The sequence below is a fragment of the Grammomys surdaster genome, unplaced genomic scaffold, assembly GCF_004785775.1.
Source record: "Grammomys surdaster isolate TR1022 unplaced genomic scaffold, NIH_TR_1.0 125996, whole genome shotgun sequence".
Taxonomy (NCBI): Eukaryota; Metazoa; Chordata; class Mammalia; order Rodentia; family Muridae; genus Grammomys; species Grammomys surdaster.
Window position 1 is genome coordinate 1,695,652 of NW_021620812.1, and position 21,649 is coordinate 1,717,300.

General features: G+C 38.5%; 1 protein-coding gene across 3 annotated transcripts; it reads right to left on the bottom strand.

Annotated features, from left to right (window-relative positions):
* Positions 1 to 2,487: 2,487 nt before the first annotated feature.
* Positions 2,488 to 20,381, bottom strand: Ifi44 (interferon induced protein 44). 3 transcript variants are annotated; one of them, XM_028754302.1, is made up of 9 exons: positions 20,282 to 20,381; positions 19,638 to 20,172; positions 18,021 to 18,057; positions 16,066 to 16,261; positions 15,774 to 15,920; positions 10,360 to 10,531; positions 9,267 to 9,367; positions 3,916 to 4,116; positions 2,488 to 2,786 (listed from the first exon to the last, which is right to left on the bottom strand). In XM_028754302.1, the coding sequence occupies exons 2-8, from the start codon at positions 20,077 to 20,079 to the stop codon at positions 3,934 to 3,936; spliced, it is 1,278 nt and encodes a 425-aa protein (XP_028610135.1). In that variant the 5' UTR covers positions 20,080 to 20,172; positions 20,282 to 20,381; the 3' UTR covers positions 2,488 to 2,786; positions 3,916 to 3,933. The 3 variants fall into 3 exon arrangements, with proteins under 3 accessions (XP_028610135.1, XP_028610137.1, XP_028610136.1); XM_028754304.1 differs by lacking the exon at positions 2,488 to 2,786 and adding an exon at positions 5,089 to 5,152 and having other exon boundaries at positions 3,972 to 4,116; XM_028754303.1 differs by lacking the exons at positions 2,488 to 2,786; positions 3,916 to 4,116 and adding an exon at positions 4,123 to 5,152.
* Between the last annotated feature and the right edge of the window lie 1,268 nt (positions 20,382 to 21,649).

The following is a 21,649-nucleotide window of genomic DNA, read 5'->3' on the forward strand; positions in this document are numbered from 1 at the left end:
TCAACGTAATCCACAATATAAACAAACTGAAAGAAGAAAAAACCACATGATCATCTCATTAGATGAAGAAAAAGGCCTTTGACAAAATCTTTCATTTGCTTGGTTAAAGTTAACCCAGTGCATTTTGTAGTGTTTGAGGCTACTGTGTAAGGTGTTGTTTCCTTGACATCTTTCTCAATATGTTTGCCATTTGTATATAGGAGGCCTACTGACTTTTTATAGTTAATCTTGTATCCCTCCACTTTGCTGAAAGTATGTATCAGCTGTAGGAGTTCCCTGCTAAAATCTTTAGGGTCACTCATGTAGACTGTTAAATCATCTGCAACACGTAGACTTCTTCCTTTCCAGTCTGCATGCCCTTGACCTTTTTTAGTTGTCATTCTGCTCTAGCTAAATCTTCAAATGTTATATATTGATTAGACATGAGGAGAGTGTACAAATTTCTCTTGCTTTTGATTTTACTGGAATTGCTTTGAGTTTCTTTCCATCTAATTTATTGTTGGTTATAGGTTTGCTATAAACTGCATTATTTTATATTTAGGTATGTCCCTTGAATCTCTGATCTCTCCAGAACTTTTATTGTGAAAGATGTCCTGTTCAGAAAGTCATTTACTGCACCAATGCTGTTCAGGGCTATTCCCACACTTTCTCTTCTATCAGGTTCAGTGTATATGGTTTCATGTTGAGGTCTTTGATCCACGTGGTCTTAAGTTTTATGCCAGGTAATAAATATGGATCTATTTGCCTCCTTCTACATGCAGACATCCAGTTGGACCAGCATCATTTGTTGAGACGCTGTGGTTTTCAGGCTTATTTATAAAAATAAAATTGTGTTCATTTGTGTGTGGATTTATGTCAGTGTCTTCAAATCTATTCCATCAATCGATATGCCAATTCCATGCAGGTTTCACTGTATACATCTCTGTAGTACATATATACATATATATGTATATATGTGTATACGTGTATTTATGTATATACATTAATATATGTATGTATCTGTAGTGTAACTTGAAATCAGGAATGGTGGGACCTTCAACAGTTCCTTGGTTATTCAGGATTGTTTTATCTATCCTAGTCCTGAACAACAATGGTGCAGGAGATGGCTTTCTGAACAGGACATCAATAACACAGGCACTAAGATCAACAATTTATAAATTGGACCTCATGAAACTTAAAAGCTTCCATAAGGTAAAGGACACTATTAAAACGATAAAACTGCAGCCTACAAAATGGTGGTGAGAATGTGGAGCAAGAGAAACATGTACTCCTCCATTGATGGCGGGAGTGCAAAGGCGTATAACCACTATGGAAATCAATATGATGGTTTCTCAGAAACTTGGAAATCAATCTACCTCAACAAGCAGCTATGCCACTCTGGGTCATACACCCAGAGGACACTCCATCCTACCACAAGGACACATTCAAAAATGTTTTTCTATTCATAATAGCCAGAAACTGGAAACAAGCTAGATGTCCCTCAACAAGGGAATAGATAAAGAAAATGTGGTATATTTACACAAAGGAGAATTACTCAGCTGTTAAAAAAAATTACAGCATGAACTTTGCAGGCAAATGGATATAATTTTAAAAAATCACCCTGAATGAGGTAACCAAGACCCAGAAAGACAAACATGTTACGTATTCGCTCATAAGTGGATATTAGCCATTAAGTAAATGATAGTCAAGCTAGAATCCATAGAACCGTTGAGGTTAGGTAAAGAGGGGAAGTCTAAGGGGACACATGGATCTCTCTGGAAAGAAAAAATAGATTTTACAGGCAGACTGAGGACAGGTGGAGACAGAGGGGGATTAGGTGGAGGAAAGATGGAGTGGTGTGAGAGAGTGTGGGAGAGACATGGGGAACTAGGGAACATTTGGGGATTGGTGTGGAAACCTAGTGCAGTGGAAACTTCCTGGAATCTGTGAAGGGGATCCCACTGAGGACTCATAGCAATGGGAGATAAGGGGTCTCACCTAGCGTCTCCTGTAACCAGTGAGGAGTCCCACAAAGATACCAAGCTGACAACTATGATGTGTGTGCAGAGGACCTTACACAGACCCACACAGGCTCCAGGATTGCCATCTCAGTCTCTTTGAGGCTCAATGAGCCCAGCTTAGTTAATTCTGTGAACCTTGGGTCTCCAAACCCTCTGTCTTCTACAATTCATCTTCCTCTTCTTCTGCCAGGTTCCTGAGGCTCCAAGGAGAAGGACCCAGTGGAGATCTCCAATGTCCACTCCATCTAATGTTTGCTGCTGGCCTCTGCATCACTCTCATCAGCTGCTGAAGGAAGCCTCTCTGTTGGCTATTGGGCTAGGTACTGATCTATGAATATATCAGAATATCATTGGGAATCATTTTGCTGTTTTTTTTCCTATCCTACTAACATAGGCATCTTCTTATCTATGTTTTTCAGGTTGAGTTCTCTCACTTGTAACGCATAACCACAATGTAGAACTTGAAAATAAATGACACATACTTTAGTTAGATTTGGAGTTTTAAACAATTGACTATTTTATTTTTCATAGGTACAGAATATAAATCCAATAGAGTTGTGATTGGTTTTTATAGTTGATTGCTTTTATCTTATGGTAATCTTGTTTTTGTGGTTCCCCCCCCCCCACAGTTACAATGCCCTCCAGTGTTTGTGCTTTCTTCTTTCCCTGAGTTCTCATTACTCTGTTGATCAGTTCATTGTTGACAAAGTCTCTCCTTTTTCTTTTCTTTCCTTTTCTTTCCTTTTCTTTTCTTTCCGCAACATTGTACCAGTTTCCTTCTGATACCTGAGAAAAGAGAAACAAAATGTTCTTAGTGGGTTTTTAGTGAGAAGCAAACAGAAAGTTGCTAGAGAACTAAGCTCATCCTGGCTAGAACCCTGCACACCTTAAGAAAGAGAACTAGCAAAATGCAGGACACAGAGTTAGACTGCAAGCTAACAGGAGGAGACCTCCCCAGTACTTTCAGAATTAGCAGCAAATGAACAGAAAGAATATAGTACTCTAACCGGATGAAATAAGTTTTGAACAAAGTAAATCAAAACATTTCATCTCTAATGGTAACAGTGTAGCATATGCACAGTTTGATAATAGAACACACTTAAAGACAAATGAGTCTATAATTGGAATTGATAAATATTTACCTAGAGAAACCACACTAAATGAAGCAGAAATAAATGAGGCTGGTGGGGAGACAAGTGTGAAGCTAAAAGTATCACAAAATACTTTCACATTTGTGTATATAGCACTATTTACAATAGCTAAGAATGGACACTAACTAGGTGTACGATGAGGAAGGAATGAATACAGAAAATATGCTGTCTACACACAATGGAACTTCTTTCAGCTACAAAGTAAAAAGTTAGGTTTTTTCCAAGTAGTATGCAACTAAAAATAATCTATTAAGCAAGTTAGCCCAATCTCAAAAAACAATATTTTCCTCATTTTTGATTTCTAGATATTTAGGTAATTATAGAAATTTATGTATATGAATTTATACTGTATATTATATGCATAATATATGCATCATATATTGTATGTATGTACATATGTATGTATGTATGTACATATTACATCAGATGTATTTGGTCCTAAGGAAGGGATGGATCCCATAAGATCATATCTGATGAGAGACAGTATTGATCCAATCCAGTTCTAGGTCTCAAGCAAAGCATCCCAGTTTAAAATAAAAGACCAGAGGATGTAGATAATTTCATAATTTTTTTAAAAAAACAAGAGTGAAGTTATGTAGATCTTCCAAAACAGATTGAAGAAGAAGTTACGAAAGAATGTACAGAGAAAAATACATTCAGCCAGTGGGTTAAAGACCAGGGCCACTCACATGCTAACAGCCTAAAGAAACAGACCTAGCATGTAATCAACAGACCCACAGAAGAGTTAGCCAAGCTGATGATACCTTCAAGCTCCGAGACCATCAGTCTATGTATTTATTCAAAGGCAAATCCTCTAAGAATTCATTTGCAGTATACAGGATCTCTTTCAGTGCCGAGAGGATCAGCTTGTCTTTCACTGGGTCCAGCTGCCATTCTGAGACATAATTACTCACCACCAAGATGTCAGATAAGGCAAAACCAAAGATTCTATGGAATCTTTCCAGCTGAAATACAAAATTGGAAACCCAGAGCTGTGTCAAACTGAGGACCAGAGTTTGACAGACAGTGACAACACAGATTAAACATATTGGTGTTAAGGAAGAGACAGAAGGGCCCAGGGGCTAACCGATCTACCACTCCAGCCAGGTAAATATGTTCCAAGTTTGGTGAGAGACTTTGTCTCAAAAAGTGAGATAGAGATCAATTGAGAAGACACCTAACATTGAATTGGGGTTTCCTTACACATATGCAATTATACACATAGGAGTGTGAACACACATGCACCCCAATACAGACACGTACACACAACCTCTCAGTTGTCTCAACACAATAAAAATTCTAATGCCAATATAAAGCATGAGAAGTAATAAAAACTAAGAGATTGGAGATCATTTTTCTATATTTTTAAAAATCAAAGGTCAGATCCTCTGCAATATTTTCTTGAAGAATTTTATACCAAGTTCCAATATCACTGATTTTATTTAAAATGCATTAATATATTCAGCATGAATTAAAAACAAATAACATGCTCTGACTGATAGTGTGATAATGGCCATCACACCAAAACCAAACTGCAAATTCAATGCAGTCCCCAGCAAAATTCCAAAATAACTGTTCACAGAAATTGGAAAGCATATCTAACCTCATGTGGAAGTACACACACCTAAAAAAGCAAAACAAGATCACAAAAACAATGCTGAAAAATAGGAGATACAGATAGCACCATCCCAGATCTGAAGTTGTATTACCAGGCTACAGTAACAGAATCAGCATGGTATTGGCATAAAAACAGACACATCGATCCGTGGGATCACACTGAAGACCTAGACATAAATCCACACAGCTATGGACAGCTGGTTATTCCTAAAGAAGTCAGAAATGCACACTGAGAAAAAAAAGACAGCATCTTCAACAAGTGGGACTGATCAAACCAGGTGGCTGCATGTAGAAGAATAAAAAAATAGATCCATATTTACCACTCTGCACAGAACAACTCCAAACTGAGTTTTGTTCATCAGTTGAAGACCACGTACACCGAATCTGATAGAAGAGGAGATGGGGCCTAGCCTTAAATTCATGGCACAGGAAAAGACTTTCTAAGCAGAATACATTGGCACAGAATCAAAGACAAATAAAACTAATAAATGGGACCTCAGGAATTAAAAAGCTTTTTTATGACAAAGGACACCATCATTTGGGCAAACTAGCAGCCTGCAGAAGAGGAAAAAATCTTTTTACAATTATACATCTGATTGAGGGTTGGTATCTAATATATATAATCTCCAATGAAAAACAGAAACAAATCTCGGCATCAAAAAAAAAAAAACAATTAAAAATGGGGTACAGAACTAAACAGATTTCTCAATAGATGAAACACTAGTGACTTGGAAGAGCTTCAAGAAATGTCCAACATCTTTATCCACTAGGGATATGCACATGAAGACTACTTTGAAACTCCATCTTACCCCAGTCATAATGAACAAGCGCAGTAAAACAAATGACAGCTCATGCTGGCAAGGATGTGGGGAAAGGGATCACTTGTTCACTCGTGGTAAGGGAACAAACTGGTACAACCACTATAGAGATTAGTATGGTGGTTCCTCAGGAAGCTGGAATGGATCTACCTCAAATTCCAGCTATGCCACTCTCAGGAAAATATCCAAAGGACTCCACATTCTACTAGAGATATTTTCTTACTCATGTTCATTGCTACTCTACTCATAATAACCAGAAATTAGAAAGAGCCTACATGCCCATCAAATGATGAATGGGTAATAAAAATGTGATACATTTGTGCAATGGAATAATATTCAGCTGTTAAGAAAATGAAATTATGAAATCTACAGCTAAATAGATGGACATAGAAAAAAATCATGAGTGCAGTAATTCAAATCCTAAAAGACAAGTATTGTGTGTTTCTCCTGTATGTACATGTTACCTTTAAGGTTTTGATATGTGTGATGCAATCTGAATAACCACATAGATTATGTACTTAGTAAAGGAATAAAAGGTAGAGGAGGAAATCTCCCAAGGAATGAGAAATCTAGAATAGAGTCATGGAGGGATAAAGGGGAAACTAGAATAGGAAGGATACATAGAGAGGGGGACGGGAGAAAAGGGATAAAGAGGGATTATGGGGAAGGACAATTTAAAGGCAAACTACAAACAATATGGAAAGATTTAGAAATCTTAGCCCTACTAAGGTATAAAATTAGTAGGTCTAAGATTCCTAAATTATATACATAATATGAAAGTAATATAAATGGAGTCAGTAATAGTGGAGACAATGCCCCAACTAGACATCTTACGCCAAGTTAAACATCCCATGCCAGAAATCAGTTACATCTTTTTGTATCATTGGCCAGTAGAGTCACAGCCTTCCCCACAGAAAAAATATCACAGGCTATTGCCAAACTATTAGTTTCTCTCCACAACTTGAGGGCAATGCCTTATTGATTAAGACACTTACTTATATCATGGAACACAGAGAAGTTGATCTGGTGTCTAACGAAAATATTCATACCTATAGACTAGCATTCATGGTGCTAGAAGTTACTCTGTATACAACTGGCGGAGAAAGCAGTTATCTAATCTTTCAACTACAATCCTTGTGAGCTACAAAAGTGACCTTTTCTTCCAGCAAGATACACAGGCGTAGTAGTGGCACAAATGTTATGGGAGTAACCGACCACTTTTGACTTGGATTTGTGGTATACTCCATGAGAAGGAAATCATCCTTCGTACTACTAAAGTGGCCAAGAGCCTGAGACTAGATAAGTCGTCGGCCTAGGAGAAAACCACATCCTATTATTGTGCTAAAGGAACAAAGCAATAAAATGACTCCTAATGATATTCTGTTAGACCAGTAGAACAGTGCCTTACTCAACCCACATCAGAGAAGCTTCTTGTTACAGTAGATGAGAATTAACACAGAGAAACAAAACTATACAATGTACAGAGAATGAGGGACTTCAGAGCACTCAGCCCTAAATGGAATGTTTTCATCAGACTCTTCCCCTCAAGACTCAGGGATCAATCTATGCAGAAGAGGAGACAGAAAGATTGTAAGAGAGAGAAGTGATAGATGACTGGAATAATTAAGTGTCTTCCAGACACCACATGACATTGACACACATATTACCTCACAGAGAATGTGGCAGAGTGCATAAGGTCTACACAGATTCAATCCAGAAAGAATAATAGCACCGAGAGAGAGAGAAGTGAACATAGGATCTCACACCTAAGGAGCTATCTGGAACTGATGTCGACTGGCAGAACCAAAACTCAGTTTTCTCCAATGGAGTGTCACTGGGTTTATCAACCTCATAGGGTGGGCCCATGCCCAGGAACATCTGGCCAACAGAAAATGAACTTCATTGGTTTTTTATTTTGTCATCTATTTGTTTGGGTTTTCTTTTATTTTGTGTTGGCTTTTTTCGTCTTACTGATCTTTTACTTGCTTGTTTGTTTGTTTGTTTGTTTGTTTTGTGGAGCTTTTAATGCATTGTCATCATCATTATTTGCTACATTTGGTTTGTTTTTTTTGTGATTCCTTATTTTATTTTTATTTTTTGAACAAAAAAGAACATAAATCTGAGTGGGTATGGAGGTAGGGAGTAACTAGGATGAACTGGAAGGGAAATCATGATCAAAATATGCTGGGAAAAAGTGAGAAAAATGAGAACTCTTACAAAAAGAAATGTAATGGGATGGTAAGGAAAGCAAAACTGGAGGCAAAGAGGAAGAAAGAAGAGGGAGAGGAAGGAGAGGAAAAGATAGAAAGATAAAGAAAGGAGTGGGATTCCTCGGAGCATGATTGAGGAAGCGTTACCAAGAGAGAGGAGGAGGAGAGTAAGGTCAGTAACATGAGGACCAGTAATGAGTGCTGGTGTCAGAGTGAACAGAAATCTTGGCATGAGCAGGGAACAAGAGGTCAAATGATCCTAGTGTTTGCACTTGTGTAGGGTATGAAGCTGGAAACATGAGGAAGACAGCAATTCAAAGCAAACAAAATGAAGGGTGACTCCTGATCTACAGGATTCCTATTAAACTGAAGCAATCTGAACATGCCTGGGATAGTGTCTAGAAATTTCAATTTCCTTTCCAAGGCATGCCCAGAATAAACCAATTTTATTAGATCAGTTTAATGTTTAATTCTTGTTTAGATTAGCTCTTCCTGAACATAGATCACCTAGGCTCCCAACAGAGCACTGTCACTTCTTAGCACTATTAATAAGCATTGGCAAAGCCTTGCTTCTAGTTCATATTGTCTCCTCATCTGCCACACAATGTTATTTGCACCTACCTCCTCGGATTGGTAGCATGATTCAATAAGAGAACTCCACCACATATATAGTGGTGCATAAGTATGGCCTGTCTTGACATGCTCAACTCATTTTCCAACCTGCAACATTTTGCCTCCAGTCTATTCTACAGAATTTATGGAAATCTTAAGGTTGAATATATGCCAAGTTTCTAATGTCTCTGATTCTCTAAGATGTAAAGATCACAAAACAAACTGTCATCATTCTGCCTTTCTGTCTACTTCAAATATCTAGCTGTCCACTACACTGAGCATGTATCTCAGACATGCTGCCTTTTCGCCCTTTAATGCATTAATTTATATTTCTCTTGCCTGAATCACTTTCTTCCTTTGTCTTTTCTCTTACTAGACACTATCTCTCAGTATCACCTTGCAATGAAAATCATTCCCTGTGCCTTTTTTTTTCTCCTTCAAACCATCAGAACACACTACCTTCCCCATTTCTTACATGGTACTTATCATATGTAATCGTGTCCCATTCCTTTGTGTGGTTTTCTTTACCCTCACCTCTGTTTATAAAACTATAAGACTTTTAGTACAATAATTATATTCATTATCCGTATATCAGACTAGAGGCTATAATATTGGTTTGATCATAAATAAATCAATGAAAATTTGTTGAATTAAATTAGATTGCAGCAAATGTAATTAAACATTAAGTTCAACACAAGGTTTAGTTTATGGTTATTTAATATTTTAAACATGGGAAGTGTGTCCTAACTATTTTAGCAATTATTTCACTTCTTCTCCAATTTAGTATATTTATTGTTCTTTATATGGGGTTCAATATTGTGTATATTCACATTCCTCAAAGAACTGTTTATGTATCACCTTGGACTTCACAGGACTGCAGTTGTATATATCTATCAGGTCTCCTTTTGTAATCCAATCCAGGCTATCCACGTGTGTAAGCAAAGCCAAATGCAGAATACCTGCGTTGAAGAGATGTATAGGATTTCATCCTTACAGACATCAACAACATTTTTAAGTTAGTAAGTCAACAGGTTTGCTGCCAGCAGGTAATGGGGCAACTTTAGATTTAGGGAGGTTTCTACCTCCAATGCCCCCTCCATTTCACACCTACACACGCCATACACTGCAGTTTCCTTTGCATGCAGTGCCCCCTTCATTCTAAGCTAAGAAATAAAGCTTCACTAGAGACCACTTTTTGGAAAAAACAAAATTTACCCCATATTATGGCCAATTACTATTCAATCCTAAATCTGTTCTCTTAATAGAGACTGGAAAAACCTACAGAATATGGGACTTCTCCAAAAGTGAGAGAAACCATCATTCCTCATGAATAAGCTACTCCCATTTCATGATGTTGACAAAAAAGTCCTTGTCCAAGTTTTTAAACCTTTTAATTTCAGTGAGCAGATAAGTCAAGCATTCCTTGCTTCTTAGTCAAATTTGTGATGAACTCTCTCCAACGCTAATGCATAAAACCAAGAAAATCCAGAATTGGCACCAGAACTACCGGCTTGTGTTCCCCTCTGCCTTCCTGATGCCTTTCTCTACTAGTCATCTTATATGCTGACTTTTTTTTCTAAGCTATTTGCTATCTATATTTTAATACTTTAAGGTCCAAAAGAAAAGATATAACACCTAGTCAAAAACTACATGACAAAGTATGAAGGCAGTGTATGAATGAGGGTGGTTATTCTTCACCTTGTGTAATATTTACTATCAAAATATTCAGATGGAGGTCCTATCATTACATCATTTTAAGGTGTTGAGAGAAATTAAGGTTAAGTCATATGTGTGTGATCATACAGCTGTTGAGAGCTCAACTGGATGTAACCATGGTGATGATCCAGAAAGACTCCCATTTGCAAGCACTGTAATCCTTCATCTCACTCCCCAAAATTTTACTATAAAGGCCGGTCGGTTACCTTGAGCAGCAAAATGAAATAACACTCACCATGTTTTATCAGGTCTCTTCGAATTTGCTTGATCTTTGCCACCAGCTCACAAGAGAGCAGTTCAAAAGAATTAATATCAAACACAAACACCACACAATGAATTCTGTCCTTCAGCACTGGGTCATGGATATATTTCGGATGGTTTGATGTGATTGGTTTCATGGTATCGAACTGTAAAGTATATAAGAAGATGGAAGTCACGGTGCGTTTGTTTATAAATGATACTCCAGTTCTATGCACTTGAACAAAATGCACAGATCCCTGATATTAAGGGGCTAACCATAAGATGGACAAGAAAGTAATTGCACAAGTAGGTATGGCTCTTTTACACAGTCTGATAAAGCATCTCTGATCAAGGGATACATGATATAGGGGCCATAATGCAATAAAGTTCTCAAGAAAGTGAATAAGACTGTGGCTGGATGTGCTTTAAATAAAAGGAACCATGTATATGAAAACAGAAGTCAGAGCATCCAGAGAAGAAATCGGAGTCATCACACAGTGCATTAAGAGGAAGAATGTTGCATGATTCAAAAGTGCCATGACATGAGCTAACAATTGCTCTGCCTGGGTGTGTCTCACAGAGATAATGGCATAAAGACAACACAGTATCCACACAGAATCTTGACTGTAGGCCTATTCACACAACAAAAGCACAGTACATCAATAAGTCATAGGACACTACCATTTCCCTAAAATGGAAGGAAATACAACGATGTATATATTTTATTTGATGTTGCAAAGGGGAAGAAAGTCATAAACTTGTTATGATTTCTTAAAGGAAAAACAAAGGGATTTGTTTGGATCAACAGAGAAAGAAAATCAATTCATTAACTGATAAATCCATAAATCAAATTAAATATGGTACTTAGATGGAATAAGTACAAAGTTAAGTTGTTTCTGGCTGACAGCAAAACACAGCATAATTAGCATGTCTTCTCCATCCTTATATAATGCCTGCCCAACATGGTATAAAAGTCTTCTAGAATTGTTACATTATATCCAGATTTGATTGTTACTTTACTAAGTAATATTAAATATGTTTATATTAAAATAAACATATATTGCTTGCACTAATATTGGAGTCTGTTCTGAGATTACTGTGTAAAATGAAGAAATGAGTTGATACAATATTCTATCAACTCTACTGTGTGAGAATAAGAATTTTCAAATTAGAAGGATGTCAGTAAAATATACTTACAAAATATTCAATTAAAATTCTCAACTCTAGGATTTTAATATATATTTGTGAATTTATAAGATAGCTTATCAGAAAAATTTATGTTTCCCTGAAAAGTGCAAAAAATTGACAAACAAAATAGCAACAACTTTTCTAATGCTACAAGACAAGGCTTTGTGAAGAAACAACTGATTCACAGTGCAGGAGAGGAACCACATAAGATTTGATGGAGTAATTCACAGTGCAGGTGATGGGGTAATTCACAGTGCAGAATAGGAAACATACAAGATGTGACAGGAGTACCAGTACACCACAGAGCAAGAAACACAGAAAGACTTGCATCTCTGTCAAGGGACCTGGGATTTAATTTGTAAGGTCCCTATTGGTCCTAGGATTGGAAAATGGAAAAACTACAATGTATCAAAATGCATCAAATATAGTCAGTTTATACTGAATTCACAATGATAATAAATTAACAACTGGTAATTGATGGCAAGTATTCAAAAAAGAACTTATTATTTTCAAAAGTTTATAAAGCAGACTAAAAAAATCAAGTTCGTTTTTGTATTCTTCTCTTCCTTTGTATTTGTGTGTACCGCTATGAAATCAGATAGTGGACATGGGAGAATTTCTCTCCATAGGGACATGAGGAAGAATTATGGAAAGAGAACATCACTATGTTCACTCTAATAAATAAACAATTTCCACACTGAACACTAATGAAATCAGGAAGACCCCACATTAGGTACCTGCAAATGGTACACCACCTATGAAGTAGAATCCACTTGGTAATATTTCTCTGAAATCAATTAACTATTTTTTGTTCTGTGGAAAGCAGAGAGCCATGTAAAATAACACTTAAGGATGCAAACAGAGTCCATGTTATAAAAAGACCTAGGAAACAATCATTCCAATTTCTTAAAAAGACAAGCTGGAGTGCCCGTGCAGTGGCTCAGCAGATGGAAGTGTGTGCCAATAAGCCTGATGACCTGAGTTCAGTCCCCAGAAAGAACATGGCGGAAGAAGAGAATCAACCCTCCCCAACATGTCCTCTGACCTTATCACTTACATGTGAGCTAGCTCTCTGTCTCTCTCTGTCTCTCCGTCTCTCTGTCTCTCTCTGTCTCTTTCTGTCTGTCTGTCTCTCTCTCTCGCACACACACACATATATACACAAGAGGGGGAGAGAGAGGGAGAGAGAGAGAGAGAGAGAGAGAGAGAGAGAGAGAGAGAGAGAGAGGAGATCTATCTTTTATATAGTCAAATTGCAAGGAAAAGCAGAGTATATAGGCTAAAGGATTTTGCATAGATTTAGTTTTCAAAAATGAGCGGTTAAATGTGCTATAATAGAAAAGTTAGAAATTTCAATATTAAAACAAAAGTAACCATGTTATGGTTATTATAGCTATATTCAAAAAAGCTATATTAACATGTATTTCTTTGGATTATAAAAAAGATACCCACCTAAACTATTATGTGTAGGGAAAACTTGCTTATTAAGGTAACAGTTTATCATGACCAGATAGCTCCTCTGAGCTCAGTTAAAAAAAAAAAAAAAAATGGAGGACTCCCTTTACCAGAAAGGCTTTCCCTTTCCTGACCTTGACTGGGGATCCTGACTGCCCACACCTTCTACCTCAGGAAGGTCAATTAGTCCTTGGCAGACTTCAGGTTCAGCTTCCTCAAACCCCCTTAATAAGAACCCACCCAGCAAGTACCTGGGATTCCTGGAATGCCTCTCCATACAAATGAGGCATTTGCAATACTTTAAACTCTAGACAATGATTTTCCTTTGCCATGAAACCTACTTCCCACTCTCCAAGGTTTGCATATAGCCCTTTTCCACCTCAAATAAAATAAATTCATACAAGCCCACCCCTATAAAGGTAAGTGCTCAGGCTGTTTCACTGAAGACCATCAGAGTAGGCCTTTGTCTAAAAGAGCTGTTCCAGTCTTCTATGCAGCAGGATCTGGACACCTGAGAGGGAAGAAGCAGAGGACCCAGAACCACAGCTGGTCCCCCAAACTCATACCATAGCCGGCACTCAACATGGGTGACAAGTACCACAGTCATGGTTTCTCTGATTTGCTTCAAAATGATACAGGAGAAGAGAAGATGACAAATACAGATTAAATAAGATTCTGTATGATTCACAAATTCTGAAGCTCATTCTAAAGCTGAGTACATAGGAATTCATTAATCTTTTTTGTCTACTTTTATATAAATTTTAAATGTTCTATAATAAAAAACAGACTTTAAACATGCGTGTCTACATGCCATTTCTATATTAAGAAATAAGACAAATTCCAAGATCAAAAGTTATAACAGTCTTTCTGAATAATGCACAAATTAAATTAAGCCATGAAGTATTCATAAAATTTCCCTCAAAACAACAATAAATCAATCACAAGAGCTTGCTTTCAAAAGTATGTATAAAAACTGTCTAGACTGGGCTGGAGAGATGGCTCAGTAGTTAAGAGCACTGACTTCTCTTCCAGAAGTCCTGAGTTCAATATCAGCAACTACGTGGTGGCTCAGGTAATGGGATCTGATGCCCTCTTCTGCTGTGTCTGAAGACAGCTACAGTGTACTCGCATGCATAAAGTGAATAAATAAATCCTTTTTAAAAAAAACTGTAAAGAAAAGCAAGAGAGTTGGATATAATAGAGTATATCAAGAAATGATTTATTCCTGCAGTAATAAAAATAATTAAACAATAGGTAATTAAAGAGATATCATAAAGGAATAGATAAGTATGCCAATAGAAAAAACCTAAAGGATGCAAAATGTGACTCCCATGCATTTTAATCATCCTGTACAAAGGATTACAAAGACATCAGTGAAAGACCCAGAGGGCATCAGATCCCACAGTGGGCTACTCACTTGGCTACAATGGGCTATTCACTTTGTTCAAGATTAAGGATTACTTTGTTATCTAAAGGTGCGTGGTGATGACTAGAAATTTAAAGCCAACCAGAAACTAAAACAACTCTTTGACTTCCCCTTTATCTTCCCTGCTTCGGTCAGCATAGGCTGAGAAGTATAGAGATGAAGGAGACACACCTACTTAGTTAGGTAAGGTTGTACATTGCATGACATAAAAAGAAAAATCAATTTCTCACATAGATTCTAGAATCAAAGCACCAGAAAAGTTTATGTCTGCTGATGGTCATTCAGAGGTTCATCTTTAGCCTGTCCCCTCATATGGCAAAAAAAGGATCAGCTGAGAAGGGCACCAACTCTATCCTTAAGGTCTCCATCTACAAGACATGACTATTCCCCAAAGCCTCTACCTATTGATGCTATCAAATTGATGTCTAAGGCTTCAACATATGAAATCTTGGGGGTAGGGGAGAAAACATTCAGTCCCTAATGCCTGTGCTGGCTAGGTTTTGTTAACAACACAGGCTAGAGTCATCGGAGAGGAGGGAACCTCAATTGAGAAAGTGCCTCTGTAAGATCTGGCTGCAGGTAAGCCTGTGTGGTATTTCTTAGTGACTGATGAGGGAAGGCCCAGCCCATTATGGATGGTGCTTTATGCTGTTGGCCCTGAGTTCTATAAGAAAGTAGGCTGAGCAAGTCAGGAGGAGCAAGCCAGTAAGCAGCACCCCTCCATGGCCTCTGTGTCAGCTCCTGCCTCCAGGTTCCTGTCCTGCCTGAGTTTTGTCCTGAATTCTTTTGACAATGAACTGTGGTGAGGAAACATAAGCTGAATAAACCCTCTTCTTCCCGACTTGCTTTTTGGTCTAGGTGTTTTGTTACAGTGATAGCAACCTTGACTACCACAGTGTTTTAGGCTGCAGTGCTCAAAAAAAGGGAAACTTCTGAATTTAATAACCCCACGAAAGCTCTCACATTCCCAAGTTTCTGCCTTCAGATTTCCTGCTGGCAAAAGGAAGAAGAAGAAGAAGAAGAAGAAGAAGAAGAAGAAGAAGAAGAAGAAAGATATCCAATTCATAGAGATGGATGTCTGTTTCACCAAAAAAAAAAAAAAAAACAGTGCCCAACAGCACAACACTAGATGGCTGTTATGATAGGTGTAACAGAAGAATCCTCTGGATATTTAAAATTCTTAGTGAATTTTCTATTGAAAAGGAACAAAGGAAACTGAACAGGTACAGCTTAACATGCTCGAGCGGCATTGTTAGGCCAGAGTATGAGGTAGATGGTGGGAAAAACAAACATTTTAAAAATAAATTCATTTTTTTAAAAAAATATCAGTCGAATCTTACCTGATATCTGTCAGGTGTGTGGCCGTTTAAGATGTGACGTACATCATCTGTGTGCAAGCCTGCATCCTCATCCAGCCCCAGTGAGTCACAAAGAACAAATGGCAGGGGGCCACTGTCATCCTTGGACATGATGGAATACGTCCTGTACTGAAAAGTGAAGGACAACAAAGTGAAAACAGCATTTCTTTTTGCTATAAATTTAAATAAAGTGTACATAAGATTGATTGGCAAAATAGTTCCCCATACAGTTCACTTGAACCAGAGAAGTCTGGGTAGGCTAAAACATGCGTACCTTGTCAGATATTCCATTTTCGTCACAGCCCACCAAGGCCTGGTGTGTGATGCTGCCCCTGAACACAGACTTGACAGAGTTAACAAAGCTAGACTTCCCAGCTCCAATAGGACCCAGCAGCAGAATTCGTGTTTGGTGAATCAGGTCTCCGTATGGCTTGTAGTTTCTCAGGGCATGCAGTAAATTACTGTGTAACCTGTTCAAACATAACTAACGTTAAGAACTGACTGACCAGCTCACACGATCTCACCATGCATCTTCTAATAAGTTGCTTCTCTTCCTTATAGCGTTTCTAATTAGCGGCTTGCCCTCTTCCGTGTGCACACAAGCCCAGTGAATGTGGTGGTTTGAATGAGAGTGTCCCTCATAGGCTTAGGGAACTGGACACTTTCTTCAGTTGGTGTTGGTATTTGGAAAGATTACAGAACCTTTAGGAGGTGAAACCTTGCTGGAAGAGAACATCAGCGAAGGCCAGCTTTGCGTGTTTGTAACCTTGGCCACTTCCTGTCTTTTCTCTCTGTTTCCGGTTTGTAGATGAAAGGGTAACCTGCCGCTTTCCTTTAGCCTGCTGCCACACTTTCTGTGACTGTTACCATATCTTCCCTACTATCCCTAAGCTAAAATAAATCCTTTCTTCCTTAAGTTGCTTTTGGTTGTGGCATTTTGTTATAACAACTGAAACATAGCTAATACACGGCCCTTTAAGTCAGACTGTAAAAGAAATGTGAACAATGCTAATCAGTCATAAAGCTGTTCACTTATATGACATCACACTGTAAATTCAGTAACAGATATCAGCCTTGCCAAATGTGAAGATTAATAATGATAAACTTTAAAGGTCATTATGTAATATATATTTGAAGTTTATAGACATAGGCCATTTCTAACATGCTCTCATTAATAGATGTTCTCAGCCTGATAATAATTCTCAGCACATCCTAAAGTAAAAACCTTACTGTAAGAATTCTAAAAAACACAAACACATAGGCAGCAGCAATTTCCCTCAAGTGAAAAACATTAAAAAATAGTCCCCTCCCACTGACTGCTCTTTTAACATTACTAGGACCAATTTGTCTAACAAATTATAGACATGGGTCCTGGTTATTCATTGATGGCCTACATATTAACTGTAATAATTTGTGCCATCAATTTTGATGGCATGCTTCGTCATAATAAAAAGGTAGTAGAGTAATAAAACAATAAAAACCAAAAGGGACATCAATCAACCCACAAAACTTTTGACTCAAGATTTATCTTATCTGTAAGAAATGCAGGAACTAGGGATAGAATAGAGACTGAGGGAATGACTAAGCAGTAACTGGCCCAACCAGAGACCCATCCAATGGGCAAGCACCAATCCCTGACCCTATTAACGATACTCTGTTATGCTTACAGTCAGGAGCCTAGCACGGCTGTCCTCTGAGAAGCTCAATCCAGCAGCTGACTGATGCAGATGCAGAGATCCCACAGTCAAACAGTGGATGGAGCTTGGGGACTCTTATGGAAGGAGTTGGGTATAGGATTGAGGGCCTCAGAGAAGACGGGAATTCCACAGGAAGACGACAGAGTCAACTAATCTGGACCTTTTGGGGTTCTCAGAGACTGAACCACCAACCGCGGAGAATGCATGAGCTGGACCTAGGCCTTCCTACCTATATGTAGCAGACGTGCAGCTCAGTCATCATGTGGGCACCGGACAACTGGAGGAGGGCTATGCCTAAACCTGTTGCTTGTCTACAGAATACATTCTTCCAGCTGGGCTGCCAGTCTGGCCTCAGAGGGAGAGGATGCTCCTAGCTCTACAAAGACTTGATGTGCTAGAGTGGGGGGTACTGAAGGAGGCCTCCCCCCTCTCAGAGAACGGGAGGGAGCGTGGGAGAAAGAACTGTAGGAGGAGAGACGGTGATCTGGATGTAAAGTGAATGGTTAACAATAATTTAAACACATTGACTTACACAGCAATTCCTGTTGTCGTTCTTTCATCCAATAACTCTAAGGGAAATAACAAATAATAGAGATTATATAGATCACAAATTCTTAAATTGGCTGGTCAAATGAATGTGAGTAAACTCACTAGGGACAAAGCTATAAGTAGTCTTTTCACAGGAAAAGGTAAGGGGAGAAAACTCTGGATGAGTCTCATTCCCATTGTCTCTTTGGAGACAGAGGAGCTCAGAAGAGCCTGCAGAGGAGCTCAGGAGGAGCCTGCAGAGGAGGAGCTCAGGAGGAGCCTGCAGAGGAGTGCTCCCAGCAGCTCTGTGGTCTTCCAGCTTCGCTCTAACAGAAATTAGGATTGGAATTGGGAGAGTCTTCTGAATTAGAGAAGCAGAACATGGAAGTATGGAGAAACCACGGTAAGACTAACATCAAATGACATTTTCCCCAAATGTAGCATTAGGTTTGAAAGCTGCAGTGTGCATCTTTCAATTTTTCTAATTTTCAAAACATGCACAAATGTTTGTCCAAGCTATCAATAGGAACTTCTATTCAACTGATGCATTCATGGCTCAAAAGAGAAAACAAAAGGAGATAAAAAAATAATGTCTAATCACTCCAAGAAACCATTAGTTTAGCAATGTTATCAGATCTCTAAGTAATTCTCACTATGGGGCCACATGTAGGACAACCAAGCAAATACCATTAAGTTACCAAAACCATACATTATAAAGATTTCATTCAGTGACCAAAATATAATTAAGCTTGAAATAAGAATCATGTTCAAAAATAAAAGCAAACTTCTGAGTTTATATAAAAGCACTCTCTGAAATACCTCCTGTGTCTGAGAGGAAAGGTAAAACTATAGTTATGTTAAATCAACTGTGTGAAAACCTTACAGCAACTTTGTGATAAAACAGGGCTTTATCATGATAGGAAATAAGGGATGTTTGAAAACAGAAACAAAAACTTAGGATCTCTTAAGAACATAAAAGAGTCAGGCAGTGTTGGAGCACACCTTTAATGCCAGCACTTCAGAGACTGAGGCAGAAGGGTATCTGTGAGTTTGAGGCCAGTCTGATCTACAAAGCAAGTTCCAGGAAGCCATGGCTACACAGAGAAACTGTCTCAAAAGAAACCAAAAGCAACAACAACCAAAACAGGAATAATTAGTAAAACTACTAATATAAACTATAAAACCTTAGACAAGGACAAATTAATGATGTAGTTGATTCTCTTAAATTGAAATGATCTAATAACCTCCTGACCTAATTAAGGAAAGCTAACTCTATGTAATCACAGAATTATGAGGAATCTAACATAGCCAAACTCATTAAAAAATAAAAAGCAACTAATGACTACAGGCAAAACGAGAAAGAAGTCATAGTGAAGGCTGCAAATGTCATTACCCAAGACAACTAAGTCCTAGAGAGTCTATACATAGTTAAGTAGTCCCATTTCATGATAGAATTTTAGCAATTTCTGGCCAGGTCATCTCTGTGGGTCATCTCTTCAGATTTGAGAGCCTGGGTTCAAACATGTCTTTTCTACAGGGATATGTCATCTAACATGTCACATGGCATATGTCAACAAACAGGTAGGGGAGAGCTTCCGTAGGTTTATCTGAACAAACTTACCATCACATCGAAAAGCTTCACACTCCTGAATAGATGAGACATCATGGCTAGAAGGCAGTCGGAGCTTTTTACGGATTGCTGAATCTATGGTCACAGTTTTCTCCTCTAAGAGTATAAAGAAATCAGAACTGTTTCTATAACAGAACAATGAATTTGGCAAAACTGGGATTTTTGCTAATCGTGACAATCCGGTCTCTTGGAGTGCAAAAAGGGTGATAGAAACTTCTTTTTCCTGGAAGCCTTCATGCAGGTACATGCCAACAACACACTTTCCACTATAAACCACTATCATGGTAGGACCTTGATCCTGACATTTCCGAAGCAAATTCTGCTGAGAAAACTTCTGCACACTCGCCTTGTAAAGAAGACAAAACCGTTTTCCTTCAAAGTAATTCTGCAGGCACTTTTCTTGCTCCCATGTCAAACGGGTTCTCATGGCCATACTTCAGTCGAGTGGAAAAGCCTCTTTAAACACACAAAGCTCTCGTTTACTCTGTCTCATAGGACACAGGAAATTAATGAACAGGAGGTAAACCTGTAACAAGAAAATCATTACCAAGATGTTCATTGGAAAAACTACTTTCAAATTTTTTAAATACTCCTGTTTTCAAGCAAATAAGGTCAATGGAAAGCTACCTACATACCTGTGTGAAGAGTCTCTACGAAGGCTGGCTTCTGTCTTAGTGACCAAGCCTGCAGAAAATTAAGAAAAGAAACTTTTCCACTGCTTGCAGCTTCCTGCTTGGGAAACGAAATTGAAACTCAGCGTTGCCTAGTCATACTGGCAGTGGGCCAACTTCAGTAGGCTTTTAAATAGCAAAGTCAGTCCAAGAGCATGTCAGGAAATTTTAGGAAGCATGGGCTCTCACTGAACTGAGGTGTCCTGTCCAGCAGGGCATTAAACGAGGGTCTGGGGAGACAGAGACCACCTGAAAGAGAAAGTGGAGAACAGGCCAATGCCAGGAAATGACAATCTCTCTATAGTCTGATCAGATCATTTTTATCTTTTCACACACAGGTTATATACACAAAAAGGCAGGATGTGGGGAAGGGGATGACATAGGAGTGTACGTGTTCAGGGGGAGTACAGATATCTTCCAGAACAGAGTGTCAGCTGGGTGAAGGTTCAGGGGACAGACCACTATGACTCTGCCTATGATTCACTTGTCTTTATCTAAGTTGGTACTATCCACCAAGGTTACCTATCTACAAGGTCTATGAGCCAGGCTTGGCAGCCTTCCACCAAAGCTGCTTGTTTACAATAACTTCTAGCCATCTGTTTCAGTGGTTTTCCAAAGACCCAAGACTTTGTGCTAGCAGGCATGTATGTCAGGCCTATTGCTGATTTTAGGCCTATGGCTGATTTTAGGCCTTCAGTGTATAAGCAGGGCTGTCCCTGACACTGAGGGTTTTTTGTTTTGTTTTGCTTTGTTTTGCTTTGCTTTGCTTTGCTTTGCTTTGCTTTGCTTTGTTTTGTTTTTTGGTAAAAAAAAAAAAAAGTCTCTATAGATGGACATGCAAAACAAAATTAACTATCTTTTGTACCTGTAAAATGCATCTTAAAGTCACCCACTTCTCTTAGTGTCTGCTATCATTTTATTCTAAACTAGTGTGCATCCCTCCAGAGGTTATTATGGCAAGCACGAGCACCCTTCTGTAACAGCTGGCTATAAGGCTACAAGAAGAACGTCATTGTTATTCCAGTAAATCTGAAGGGAAACAAAGGTGGTCAACGCCAGACACGACAGACAATATACTCCACAAGAAGAGTACAGAGAGGAACGGAGAGCATTCTGCCTGCTAGGAGGTTTGAACATCAATGATCGTCACTTAAAAATACGAGTGCTGGAGAGCCCGAGGAGCAAAGCAAAGACGTTTATTTTCTGATCTTGTAAAGTCAGTTGTCAACTGAGGGAAAAATAAAAAATGGAATTTGATGCAGGACAGTGCTTTTTATTTATTCTCCCAACTGAATTTCCCTGCCCCCAGAATGTCTCATTGGCTGAATTCTT

What these genes read in the sequence shown, in the direction of transcription:
- Ifi44 (XM_028754302.1), bottom strand. Translation starts at nt 20,079, where the DNA reads ATGGCCATGAGAACCCGTTTGACATGGGAGCAAGAAAAGTGCCTGCAG. An exon ending in AAGAGACCTGATAAAACATG is followed by an intron (nt 9,368 to 10,359) that starts GTGAGTGTTATT and finishes TCTTCAACGCAG; the next exon opens with GTATTCTGCATTTGGCTTTG. An exon ending in GCAGTCCTGTGAAGTCCAAG is followed by an intron (nt 4,117 to 9,266) that starts GTGATACATAAA and finishes TTTGTATTTCAG; the next exon opens with CTGGAAAGATTCCATAGAAT.